Consider the following 14,490-nt stretch of genomic DNA (forward strand, 5'->3'; position numbering starts at 1 on the left):
AGCATTAGTTGCCATTCTAGCCTTTAAAATGGTCTGGGTAACTTCTCAATTGAGATGGCAAGAGGCGAGCCAGGAAACCAACCAGAAGTGGCAATCCATACATGGGACGTGTACCCCTAAATCAAGAGTTTTTGCCAACGGTGGCATTATGATATTCAATATCTAGAGGGCAAGAGTGCAGAAAATTGACTCGAACAGCAGTAGATGAGAAAGAGATATTCAATCTGGATTCAACTCCTAAAGACCTTGTAGTACATTGACTGCTCTGAGCTGTTAAGTTAGTTGATTATCAAAGAAGAACAAGGAGGTTGTTCTTGGTGACCTGGCCGATATGTGCACACAGTGGCCACTTTATTAGGTAACCCCCTGTACCTGATAAAGTGGCCAACAAATGTAAGCCTGTAGTCTTCTGCTGCTGTAACCTGTCCACTTCAAAGTTTGACATGTTGTGCACTGAGAGATGCTCTTCAGCACCCCACTGTTATAATGTGTGGTTATTCAAGTCACTGCCCTCTTCCTGTCAGCTTGAATTAGTCTGGCCACTCTGCTCTGATCTGTCTCATTAACAAGGTGTTTTTATGCACAGAACTGCCACTCACTGGATGTTTTTTGTTTATCGCACCATTCTGCATTTCCTGAGATCCCAAATCACCCTGTCTAGCACCAACAATCATTCCTATGGTCAAAATCACTTAGATCTAATTTCTTCCCATTTTAATGTTTAATAACAACTGAATCTCTTGACTACATCTACATGCTTTTATATATTAAGTTGTTGCCACGTGATTGGCTGATTAGATATTTGCACTAACTAGTAGGTGTACCTAATAAAGTGGCCACTGAGTGTATCGTAACCCATCTGGGTTATTACCATGTTACTTTTTGTGGGAGCCCAGTACTATTAGTGGTTTAGTTGCTGTTTGTCTTACATTGCCTAAGATTAATTTTTATGTTTGACTGTAGTCTTTTTTACAACTGTAGATTGTATTTCAACAATACTATATAAATGCTGATGATTCCTAAGATTTTTTTTCAAGTGAGGTTACCAATGTACTCGCTTGGCCTAGAAACCAATTGCAGACTAACCTTTTTCCTACTTTCAGGCAGCCACTCTGAATGCACCCATAATTCATTCTACTTATTGATGGTGGATGCTCAAGAGGTGTATTGGCAACTCAAGGAAGCTGGTTTCATTACTGGGTGGAATAAAGAGAAATTATCTTAAGGGACTTTATTTAAGTTCTATCTCTGACATGATCGTTAATAGTGTTGCTAATTACTGTTCAAGCTCTGCCTGAGAATTAAGTATATGATCCAGAAGAGGGCAATATTGAAAGATTATGCACCATTGGAGAGTCATCCATTTGGCTAGGATGCTCAACCATTTGCTTGGTTGAATAGATTTAAAATATACTTTGGCATTATTCTAAAATTGTAACAGAGTTACAGAGTCAAACAGCTCAGAAAAACAGCCATTCCTCATTAATGATGGCGGACGAATAACTACCTGTACTAATCACATTTACCACAACTTGGGAACAGTAGGTTGTAATTGAATAACTCATTATAGCAGGAATTGATCATTCTGATTTTGTGAGAAAGTCATTGGTATACAATTTAGGTATATGGTGACGTATTTATTTTAATACATTTGCTTTTCAAAAGAATATATTTAGAGTGAGTTTTTAATGCTCAAATAACCATCTTGCTGTTACTTTAAATGTTTAGAATGGATTTGTTAAGCCGTAGGATTATTTTATTTTATGAACATTTATTTCTATTAAGAGGATTAATTATTAGTGTCTAATAAATAAACTAATCTTGTAGATAAGAAGACAAGGTGGAATCCAGTTGTTGGTAGACCTTTTGGACCATCGGATGCAAGAAGTTCATCGCAGTGCCTGTGGAGCCCTGAGGAACCTGGTGTATGGAAAGGCAAATGACGACAACAAAATTGCCTTGAAAAACTGTGGTGGGATCCCAGCACTGGTGCGACTGCTTCGGAAGACTCCTGACGTGGAGATCAGGGAGCTGGTTACAGGTCAGATTCTCTTTCTTTTCTGTACTCTAAATATGCACTCTTCCCGAAGTTGGAAATGAAACTTCCTTTCCTCCATCCGAAATTAATTCAGGATAAAACTTTTTAGGATGTTCCATCAGATTTGTCATTCTTATATATAAATACAGTTTTTGTGATCAAACATCTGATGACAAAAGGAACCAAGATTCCAAAATCTGGAGCAAAAAAAAACTGCTAGACTAACTCAATGGGTCAAGCAGCATCGGTGGATGCAGAAGGGACAGTCAGTGTTTCAGATCAAGACACTGCATCAGTGCTCATGCAGGGCTTTGACTCAAAACATTGACCAGCCCATTGCCTCCACAGATTCTGCTTAACTTGCTACATTCTCCCAGCAGTTTGTTTTTTTTTCTTTATCTTGGCCCAAGTAGATGACCTTGAGGTTATGGAAGTTTATGACAAATAGGATCTCTTAATAATAAAATGTTAGGAAAAATTAAAGTACTCTTCCTGAGTCAGTACTGATCTGTTTAGTTTTATGTATCATTGGGGGTGATGCTAAAAGTGGATAAGAGTGGTAAGTTAGCAGAATGAGGCATTGAACTTACTTTTGAATAAATTTACTTTTACTTTTTACAGATTGAGTAATCTGGTTAAAATGTATCACAAGACTCAGGCCATTTAGCAATGAAGTCAGTAAGTGTTTCAGAAAAAAATTGGGGCAACTTCTCTTATATGACAATGGGTGTCACAATTGCAGCTAATAAGGCTGAAATAAATAGAATTTTTAGGTAATAAGTGTATCAAGGAAAGTGAAGAACTTCAGGTACTATCACCTATGATCTAGCTGAGTAACTGAGCAGGTTCCAGGTTCTGGATGACCTACATTGGCAGATAGAGTTCCATCTGGAAAAGTGTGAATTGATGCACTTTGAAAAGTCGAATTTCATGGCAGATTAAAAGTTAATGGCAGGGTTCTTAGCAGTGTGGAGGATCTTGGGGTTCAAGTCCATAGAACCCTGTAAATTGCTGTGTAAGTTGATAGGGCCAATAAGAAGGTATATGATGTGTTGGTCTTCCTTAGTCATGGGATTGACTTGAAGAGCTGTTAGTTGATGTTGCAGCACTGTAAACCTCTAGTGTGACCTTACTTGGAGTATTGTGTTCAGTTCTGGTTGCCTCATTGTAGGAAGGATGCAGAAACTTTACAGAGAGTGCAAAGGAGATTCACCAGGATACTGTATGTATTAGAGAGCATATCTTATTAATAAAGGTTCAGCAAACTTGGACTTTTCACTTTGAAGCAAAGAAGAATGAGAGGAAACATGAAAGAGGTGTATGAGATGATATGAGGCATAGATAGAGTAGACAGCTAGCGCCTTTTTCCGAGCTTGGTGATGGCTTACATGAGAGAATATTTTTTAAGGTGATTGAAGGAAAGTATTGGGGGAATGTCAGAAGTATATTTTTACAGAGAATGGAAAGTGCAAGGACACACTGCAGGGGCTGGTGGTAGAGGCAGATATATGAAGAGATCTTATATAGACAAATAGCTGAAAGAAAGACGGAGGTCTTCTTAGAAGGGAAGGGTTAGGTTGACACTGCAGTAGGTTAAAATGTCAGTGCAATATTGTTGGCCGTGCTGTACTGTACTGCCAGTAGCTCTAAGATAATGACAGAAACAAGTTATGTGATGGTCAGGGAAACAAGTCTTCCGACTGAAAAATAGCTGGAGCAATGAATGCTAAGCAATGCCTTGCTTTGAAATAGACTCAGTAAATACTGAGAAAGCGTTAACTGAAAGTGAGACATTGCCAGGAGTTTGATGGGCAAGCTGAGGTGTTGAATTAGAGCAGCTTGGCATTCAGTGCTATCATACCTCCACACCTAGTCAACAAGCTTCAAGACCTAGGCCTCAGTACCTCCATGTGCAACTGGATGCTCATTCTTTCCACTTGGAAACCCCAGTCAGTTTATATTGATAACAACATCTCTTCCATGATCTCCATCAGCTCAGGAGCACCACAAGGCTATGTGCTCAGCCCCCTGCTCTATTCACTTTATGCTTATGTCTGTGAGGCTAAGCCCAGCTCCAATGCCATATTTAAGTTTGCTAACAACACCACTATCGTTGGCCAAATCAAAGGTGATGACAAATCAGCATATAGGAGGGAGTTTGAAAATCTGGCTGAGTGGTGCCACAGCAACATCCTCTTACTCAATGTCAGCAATACCAAGAAGCTGATTATTGACTTCAGGAGGAGGAAACCAGAGGCCCATGAGCCAGCACTCATCGAGAGATCAGGGGTGGAGAGGGTCAGCAACTTTAAATTCCTCTGTGCTATCATTTCAGAGGATTCATTCTGGGCCAGCATGTGGGTGCCATTACAAAGAATGCACAGCAGTGCCTCTTTTTTAGTAGTTTGCGAAGATTTGGCATGTCCCCTAAAATGTACTGTGGGCGCCACAATAGCATAGAATTAGCACAATGCTATTACTGCTCCTGAGTTCGGAGTCATTTCCGGCAGTGTCTGTAAAGAGTCTGTATGTCCTCTCCTTGGAATATGCAGGTTGCCCTACATGCTCCAGTTTCCTCCCACAGTTCATATACATACCAGACAGATTAAGTGGTCATTGCAAATTGTCCCATCATTAGGGTGGGTTCATTCAGTTTGTCGGGGTTGCTGGGGCAGTGTGATTCAAAGGGCCGGAAGAACCCTACTCTGTGTTGTATCACTGGAAAAAAAATGGAATGGACTATTGATTGGTTGCATCACGGAAACACCAGTGCCCTGAAATGAGAAACCCTACAAAAAGTAGTGGATTCAGCCCAGTCCATCACGGGTAAAGCCTTCCCCAGCATTGAGCACGTCTGCAAGGAGCTCTGTCATCGGAAAGTAGCATTCATCATGAAGGACCCCACAATCCATTACCATACTTGCCTCTCACTTAGGAGCCTCAGGACCAGCCACCAAGTTTAGGAACAGTTATTGCCCCTTAACCTTTAGGCTCTTGAACCGGAAGCTTTCCTCTACTTCACTCGCCCTATCACTGAACTTTTCCTACAACCTATGGACTCACTCTCAAAAAAAACTCTTCATCTCATGTTCTTGATGTTTATTGCTTATTTATTTAGTTGTTTGTTTATTTATTATCATTATTATTTTTTTTTTGTATTTGCACAGTTTGTTGTCCTATGCGTTTTGTTTGTTTGTCCTGTTGGGTGCGGTTTTTCATTGATCTATTTTATTTGTGCATTTACTGTGAACGCTTGCAAGAAAATGAATTTCAGGGTTGTATATAGTGATGCATATAATAAATTTACTTTGAAATAATCACACGAAGGCAAACTGCAAAATGCCCCATTGAAGATCTGATCCTTCAATATGAAACTGTTTCTCTTATTTGGTGAAGAACTCACAGGGGACTTTTAAAGTGCCAACTGGATGTACCTATTCAGCATATCCACTTGCAAAGCACAGTAACTAATGAAAGGTGAAGAGGGCAATTTATTTTTTGGCAATAGTCGCCACTTCATCACCATTAGTGGTGACAGTGCTGCTGGCACATCGCACAATGAGAGCCGAAGGAAATCTAATACAAGGTGGAACACAAAGGCTCAGCTTGATATACCTCATGGAATAACACCTAGTTAGTTGCTGGCGGAAGATAGCTTTGTCTTTCATCCGAGCCTCATGCAGACTGCTTGTGCTGTCTGTAACACCTTCAATCTCTTAGGCAAGTATAATTAGATGCCTGCCAAATCTACTGGCAGGGCGCTGTGTAACCGTGAGGAATGTTCATTGACAAGGTATCCCGCAGAGTGGTAGACCTAATAATATGACAGTGCTAGTCATGACATATTTACTCATCTCTTTGTTTCACTGTCAAAACATGTAGCCTCAGGGAGTTGTTTGTGAGCTTGTGATGAATAAGATATCAACACAGCCAGTATGTATGTTGCTGTTCAGGTTAACTTCCCAGGAGTTTATTTTTCTGCAGTTAATGACAACAATCAGTGTTCATTATTGCAAAGCTAGAATACTGACCCATGCTTTGGTGCCACAATTCTGCGTGGCATGCATTGCATTTTCATATAGCTTTGAGCTTGATTGGAAAACAGTGTTTACTTTGGCCATAGAGGTAAAACCTTCACCTCTCTTCCTCATGAAGTTTATGGTTCACTTCCAATATTATCAAAATGGAGTTCAAGTCTACTGTAGGTGTCTTCACATCTTCCACATTATGATATTATCGCAGCAACACAAAAATACCCAATTAATTTGTTTCTAAGTGATCCTTTTATTAGTATTTGGCCATCATGGCTAATTTTGCAACTTGTGTAATGCTGATTGGAAGATTGCAGTTAACATTGGAGAAGCTGAAATCCCTTATTATTCTTTTATTTCTCTCTGGTATATATTATTGTACATTTCAATGGTCTTAGCCTTCATTATTTGTACCAGATGCAATCTAAGGTGTTAAATGCTTAAGGGCAGCATCAGTGTTTGTCCATGATGTGACAATTGTTTTCAGATCTGGTCCTGCAGAATGGAAGTGACTGGTTAATTCCTTTGCCAAACAAGTTTTGTGTCCACACTGATTAAAATTCCAAAAATGATTCTGTGCCTATAATTTACACATAAAATCCCTTATTTGTTGCAAGTTTCTATATAAATAACAGTGAAACCCTGATTTTACGCACCCCCGAGTTAACGCGAATTTGGATATAACGCGATGAGTCATTGGACTCCATGTCCTTGTCAATCCATACTCCCCATTCTCCAGTCTTGTATCCCTTTTGCCAATCAATTTGCCAGCTCTTGGCTTCATCCCACCCCTTCCTGTCTTCCCCTATTATTTCGGGTCTCTCCCTCCCCCTCCCACTTTCAAATCTCTTACTATCTCTTTTTTCCGTTAGTCGGACAAAGGGTCTCGACCAGATGCTGCCTGGCCTGCTGCGTTCCACCAGCATTTTGTGTGAGTCATTGGACCTTTTTTTTGCAAATGAACTGCTAGAAAAAGAGAATCTTTTTCTGTGAAAGATAAGCTTCACGCACTTGATGCGATCAAGACTAAAAGTTGCGTGAGACCTCGGGATACCGGAATCAACAATTCATGGCTGGAAATCTCACGAAGAAAAGTTATGCACATCGCTTTGCAAAGTTGAAGAAGAAGCAGGACTAAAAGCTAAATGCCTGAAGACAGCCAAGGATGTCAGCCTCGATGACTCCCTGTACGAGTGGTTCGTTCAAGCTCGCTCAGAAGGCCTTCCAATTTCCCATCCTATTCTGAAGCCATTGAACACCTCGAGGCTAGCCTCCATTGGCTGGAGGCCCAGGAGGTGGACCACATAGAAAACTTCCAACTCAGAAGCACTCTAGATTTCGCTCGCAGCCAGCGACATGCTACTTTCAAGCAAGGAACACTTGATCACTTTTTTAAGAAATAAACTGTAAATGATGATTGCTAATATTCTTGAATGTTTTTATTTGTTGTTTTGTGTATTAAAAAAGCTTTACAAAAAATTAATTTGTGTTTTAATTTCTACTGTAAAAACAACGATTTATTTGCAGAATTCTTTAATTCAAAGGTAATTTACTTGCCAGAAGGTAAACGTGCAAAAAATGGGTCAAATAGGGTGAAAATAGGGGTGTTTTAGGTCAACATTGACCTAAATGTTTAAACGCTGATTTTCTTGAATCCTGAATTAGCATGATCCCATTTTTCTCGCGATGACTTTTTATGGGCCCAAACGATCGCGTTATAACAGGGTTTCACTGTACCTTGTTTTTTTTTAGGAGTTCCTATAGTTTCTGATCCAACTATTCTTTAAATTTTGTCTTTGAAAAAATGTACTTTGTGACACAGTACATTCTATTCCCTTTGACGGGGGAAATCAAGAACTGGGAGATGCTCTTACAATTGGGCTGATGTGATATTGTGGCAAAATATTCTAACTATAAGTACTAAAAATATTCTAAGTATAAATATCTTCTTCAGAACGTCCTGGTACAATTCTACACAGCCATCATAGAGAACATCCTCACATCAGCCATTACAGTCTGTTTTGGTGCCGTGTCTTGTCGCAATATACAAAAACTACTCTGAACTGTCAGGCCAGTAGAAAAAGTTATTGGCTGCAGTCTACCATCTTTGCCAGTCTTGTATGTGTCCAAGACAAAGCAGCAGGACAGAAAGATCAGTGTGGATACAATTCACCCGGCAAACTACCTTTTCCAAAAGTTCCCTTCTGCAAAGCACTATAGGGCTATTAAAGCAAGAAAAAAAACTTCCTTGCATCATAAAAGTTTCTTTGCCCCAGCAGTTAATTTGATGAGCCTTTCTACATTGCCTCTCTTCACCCTCTCTATCTATTACCCCAGTCACTATACCACCTTTTATAATGTTGTCTACATTGTAAATAAATGCTGGTGTTTATGTATATACGTATGCATATTTTATTCCATATCCATTCTTTAACCTCTAACTTAATTTTATAATAATTCTTTATTCTTAACAATTATTAAATGTTTTTTGTTGCAAGTCGCGCCAACAAACCACAGCAAATTCCTAATACATGGAAATGATTATGGCTATTGAAGTTTATCCTTATGTATTAAAACCACTAAGTATAAATCTCAGGGCACCTTAATATATAGAGTAGGTATCTAAAACTGTCTATCACACACTTTTAACATCCTTCAAGTAGACAGCAGCTCTGAAAATAAATCTATAATTTTACCAGTAACACAAAGCTGAAAATCAGTCAAAATAGCTAAAAAGAAATAATACCACAAACAGCGACATGCTATCCTGACTTGGAGAAGCAAATGACTAGGTCCTGTAGGGTAAGGACCACAAGTTAAACTGCCATACACTATGCACTTGATGACATAATAGAGATTTAATTTGGATTATCTTTAATCTGAGTATTTAAGAGCATGTTCAGAATGCCCCCAAAACATGCACTTTCTTTAAGTGTAATGTTCCTGTGCAGCTTCAAGCCTCACCTTTGGAACAAATGAAGGAGCCAGAGAACATAGTGTGACACAATACAATATTACCTGTTTTGCTCTGTACTGAAGTCTAGCATATTTGTCAGTTGATCAATGTTCACAGTTCCATTACTAAAGAGAATTAACAAAGAATTGGCAATAGAAAGCAGATTTAACAAGATTTAATTTAACTGTAACTTGTAAGCTTTGCCATCTCAGTTTGGACATGCTCCTAGGGATTTCATTGATAGTTGTTTGCTCCCAGTGCTCAGCTTGATAAAAGAAAATACTATTTGCTTTTTTATAACCAACAAGTAAAATTATTTGAGGTGAGAAGAAGCATCGTATTTTTTGGGATAGTTGAAATTTTAATGGAACTTCATATGTTGCTTGAAAAACTTTAAAATTTTTTAAAACTCGGATAAGATAGGAAACCATCAACATTTGTCATCATAACCAAGCATAAACACAACACAATTTAGGGATTGTTATGCATTAGTTTGTACATGTAGAAGTACAAAGGTTTTTCTTGTTCATTTATGGAATATGCATATTATTATATTATTGATAAGGCATTCTGATAGTGGTGGTGAGGTACTTTCCTGAACCAATGAATTCCTTCTGTTGAAGGAGCTCCCCCAATGTCTTTGAGCAGGAAATTCCAAGAACAGTATATTATTTCTAAGACAGAATAGTGTTACATGGAGCGACTGGGGGCGAACCCAAGTGCTGGACACAAACGCGGAGAGAGGGTTGAGAGGTACTTGCAGTCACGAAAGTGGAACAGATAACCAGGAGTAATCTTGACACGGAGCTCTGATATAGAGTCTTGACACGGAGACGGGGTTTTCATGGAATAACTTGAAACTAGAGCTGAACTTAGAACTAACGTTTCTAAGTGGTCGGGAAACAAAGTTATCACACAGGAATAGACCAACGAACTGGCAACCAGTATATGTGACGCCAGGGTTCTTTTACTGCAGTCTCTGATGGAAACTAGGTATGTTGTAATTCAGTGAACTAGCAGCAATTGGGAATCTAAAGACTAGAATTAAGGCATAATCAAGGAAATAGGAGCGAGATGGGGTACAGCCAGATGGGACCATGACAAATAGTAAGTGACATGAAGGAAATAGCCTTCTTGGTGACAGACTTCATGGGCTGTTGAAGTGGCCTTAGTGCATAATTTCAGTGCTTTAATTTGATGGCACCAGCTGAGGCAGCGTGTTGTGTCCTTGAGCAAGGCACTTAACCACACACATTGCTCCAGTCCACCCAGCTGAAAATGGGTACCGGCAAAATGCTGGGGGTTAACCTCGCGATAGACTGGCGTCCTATCCGGGGGGGGAGTCTCATACTCTCAGTCACTTCACATCACGGAAGCTGGCATAAACACCGGCCTGCTGAGCCTATAAGGCTCGGGACGGACTTTAACCTTTTTAATTTGATGGTCCACAGTGTGCTGGTGGCAGTCAGAACAAATGTTTAAGATTGTACATGGTCTCCAGTCAAATGGATTGCAATGTCCTGAATGGTATTGAGTGTTAGAGCCCCCTGTTTCTAAGAAATTGGAGAGTATTCCATAATAGTTCAGTTTGTTCCTTTTAGGGGGATTGATACTTTGGAGGGTCAGGTGTCATTTGCCATGTGACTTTGGCCTTGCTCTTCAGACTGTTGTAGTTATGTAGCTGGTTCAGAAGTTTTTTTTTAGTGAACAGTGATCCTCAGAAAGTCAATGTTTCAAGGAGGGAGATTACCTTTATTTGTTGCATGTGCATCAAAAGATTGAAACATACAGTGAAATGTGTCCGTGGCATCAATGACCAACACAGTTCGAATATGTGCTGCACAGCCTCCAAGTGTTGCCTTGTTTCTGGTGCCAACATAGCATGCCCACAACTTACAAGCACCATGTCTTTGGGATGTTGGGGGAAACCAGAGCACCTGGTGGAAATCCAGTTTGATTAGCGTGTCCATGATGGTAACACCATTGAATGTCAAGAGTTTGTAAAGAGTGATAAGTTAACCTGCACTTTGTTGGAATTAGTCATTGCCCAGCACTGATGATACTTGGCAATCTTTAGTTATGACAGGCTATTGGCCACGTCCTTCTGCATGCTAACATGGGCTAATTGATTTGCTGTGGAGATGGAATTCAATACTTCCAGACTTCTGATCTTAAAATGCAAGGTAAGTGATTAGTGAAGGGGTATAGATAGGATAAATGCAAGCAGGCTTTTTCCTCTGAGGTTGGGGAGGAATACAACCAGATGTCATGACTTAAGAGTGAAAGGTGAGGAGTTAAAAGGGGAATGTGAGGGGAAACATTTTCATTCAAAAGAGCTCGAGAGTGTGGAATGAGCTGCCAGCACAAGTGGTCCATGCAAGCTCTGTTTCAGTGTTGGAGAAGTTTGGATCGGTTCATGAATAGTAAGGCTGTAGTCCTGGTGCAGGTCATTGAGAGTAGGGAATTTAAATGGTTTTGGCATGGACTAGATGGGCCAAAGGGCCTGTTTCTGTGCTGTACTTCTGTATGACTCTGTGTCTCTATGAAGAGGACGCTTGGACCTATGACATTGTCCTAATGAACTCCTACAGTGGTTCTTAGGACTAGGATGGTTACGTCCATCAACCACGGCTATCTTCCTTTGTGTGGGCCATGAATCCAACCATTGCTGTGTTTCCCCTTTGACATCAGTCACATACAGTCAAAGGCTGCCACAGTCTCAAAGAAAGTCACTCTCACCCTACCTTTGGAACTCAGCGTCTTAGTGTATGTTTGGATCAAGAGTGCGATGAATGCTGGAGCCAAGTAGTGATAGTGAAACCCAGACTGATCATTAGTAAGTATCAAAGTACTGTCAGCAATCGCCTGTCAATACTAAACCTCCAAATGCCTTTTTTACATTGGCGGCAACAGTGAATTCCATCAGCAATGACTACCTTCACTGAGATGAGAGGTGGCTCCCAGGCAATGGGAAGCGGCCTTTACGATCAGAAGACAAAGTAATGCAGCAAGATATTTGTTTGAGGGTCTTTGCCTTGTAAATGTTGATTGTAAGGCTAGGCTCAACTGCAGAGGTTTGAGTGCTGTTGATTCTGGAGAGCAGTCTGTAAGTTGAACAGTGCCCCATTAGTTCTGAGGATTAGCCCCACCCCAGTGGATGTTTGCTGGAGGTGAGGAGCAACATTGTGGTGATAAAAGTATTGCAACAACCAAGCCGCCGCCTTTGACACAAAACTTCACTAAGATTGGTTATGTTGTCCTATTGGTTAGAATTATGTTTTGTCTTCAACACACTTCAGCCTACTCAAGTCAGCATTCCTCCTACTTCTAACCATTAAGAAGGCCATATCCCAATTAAAAAATAACAAGGACCTGGGAGCAGATAACATCCATGCTGAAATCCTAAAACTCAGCAGTGTATAGCTCTAGTCAGGAGTCTACAGACGGTACAATCTTTTCAAAACCTGTGAAGTAGAAATACCAAGGAATCTCAAAGATCTGTAATCATGGTCATCTTCAAGAAAGAAGACAAGTCTAACTATCATAACTACCGAGAGGCCTCCCTGCCATCTTCCACTGGGAGATTTATTTAGCTACTTAGCCCATCACCCCTATTGGGGCATAGGCTGCCAATAGCAGCTCACCAGAGTCCTCTGTCCTGGACCAGTCTTTAAAGTTGTCCTCAGGTGTAGACCATCGCACCTCATCTAGGTGAAGATCCTTCCTCTCCCAGGAATGAGGCTTCAGAGTTTCTGTAGCTCCAGGTTTTTACAGGACGGAGCTGCAAGCCCCATGCCCAACCTTTCACAGCTGGGCACTGGGAAAGTCATAGGTCAAAATCTTTCTCTACTCCCACAGGCGAAGAGCTGCTTCCTGATAGAGGAACGGTAGATGTGACCTTCACAGTATGACAAGAAAAATGTGGATGTTAGCATTAGCCACTATATTTTTCAACATGCCTTTGATTTCATCAAGCAGGAGGGTCTGTGCAATCCCTTTCTTAAATATTAAAAATGAATAGGTTAATATTTTAAATTATGATGTCTCTGGATGGATAACAAAAATGGAACAGGTTAAAGGAACAATCAGCCAAGCTGGTACCAGAACAAGACCTGGCTCAAAATGGGGCTCATCATCTTTGTCATATATTGACTGGGTATACTTCATTGAGGGCAGGGAAGTTAGGGCAATCTGTAGTATGGACAATCCCTCAACCACCCAGCCAGTAGTAACCGTTGTTTACATTATGGCTGTGTAATAAAAAGTGCATTACAAGGAACTATAGTGAAAAATATTTAATCTGATTCATCATCTCAATGTGAAAATGAGTGACATTCACTTTACATGCATTTGGAAATGCCTGCATTTCTTCCAACCTTCGATAAAGAGATTAAACAGGATGAACCATCGAATATTTGCTGAAGCAGCTTAAAGGGGGGACTTAAAAAACAAGCTGAAAATCTAACCTATTCCCATTTGTTGAAGATTAAGTAGAGTTTAGGCACTGTCACTAATGTACACTAAAGATTGATTTCTTTTATTAAGTGCCAATAAGCCAAAAGTCTTTTAATAGATTCTGATAATACCTTATTTGCATGAGGTTTCTAATCTGTTTAGAGTGTTTTCTGAGCACTGTGTTATAGGGTGATGCAGTGGAAGAAGGCACTGACAAGAAGATGTTCAATAAAGTGCCATGGAGAAGATTACAAACCAAGAGCACAGTGATTTATGGGTTGGGTGGTAGTGTAGGAGCGCGATGGTGGTGCAGGTATATCAAAAGCAGGAACAACACTAGCACACTATCAGTAGAGCTCCCACTTCAGAACTCCAGTGACCTGGATTGAATCCTGACCTGAAGGTTGGGACTAGTGACTAGTTTTAAAATAAGCATTTAATAACTAGTGAGAGGTTTGTGTTGGTCATCTTTAATATCCACATTAGTGACTTGTGTTACGTACCCCGTAACTGGGTCACTTACCAGCAAAGATAGAGAGGTCCGTTGAAGTCTGATGGTACTATTTTTAACAGTATTTATTGATAAAAATACACAAAAATAATAGCAATGCAAACATACAGATAACATACGTCGTCAATACTAAATCTAAAAGCGCAGGTGTAATAATAATCAATAAGAAATAGCTCTATCGTTGTCTAGGGGATAATGTATTGTCCGATGGAAATATAAAAGTCACTCAAGTTCATGCAGGCTGCAGCCTTTGGTTGGAGTCAAGAGAGAGAGTTTAAAACTTGCCCATTCCTTTTATGATGTCAGTCCTTCGAGAGTCGTTGGGGCTGATTTCTCCTTTGTTTTAGCTAAAGCCATTCTTCCGTGGTAAGGCCCACCAATTCCGAGGCAAATGGAAAAGGACGCACGTGGGCTTTCAACCGGCTGTCGCTATTACGAGATTTCTAGCGTTTCTTCTGGTGCGTCTGAAAGGGGTTGTTCCCCAGACCCTCTTTTATCC

At 40.3% G+C, this 14,490-nt stretch overlaps 1 protein-coding gene across 12 annotated transcripts in view; it reads left to right on the forward strand.

Annotated features, from left to right (window-relative positions):
* Positions 1 to 14,490, forward strand: part of LOC140713685 (catenin delta-2-like) — a 1,190,818-nt gene that overhangs the window by 1,036,633 nt on the left and 139,695 nt on the right. For all 12 annotated transcript variants that reach the window (XM_073024066.1, XM_073024071.1, XM_073024072.1 and 9 more), the window contains one exon: positions 1,828 to 2,041. In XM_073024066.1, the coding sequence (XP_072880167.1) occupies positions 1,828 to 2,041 (214 nt within the window). The remainder of the gene's footprint in view (positions 1 to 1,827; positions 2,042 to 14,490) is intronic.

Source organism: Hemitrygon akajei, chromosome 20 (genome assembly GCF_048418815.1).
Source record: "Hemitrygon akajei chromosome 20, sHemAka1.3, whole genome shotgun sequence".
NCBI classification, from domain to species: Eukaryota; Metazoa; Chordata; class Chondrichthyes; order Myliobatiformes; family Dasyatidae; genus Hemitrygon; species Hemitrygon akajei.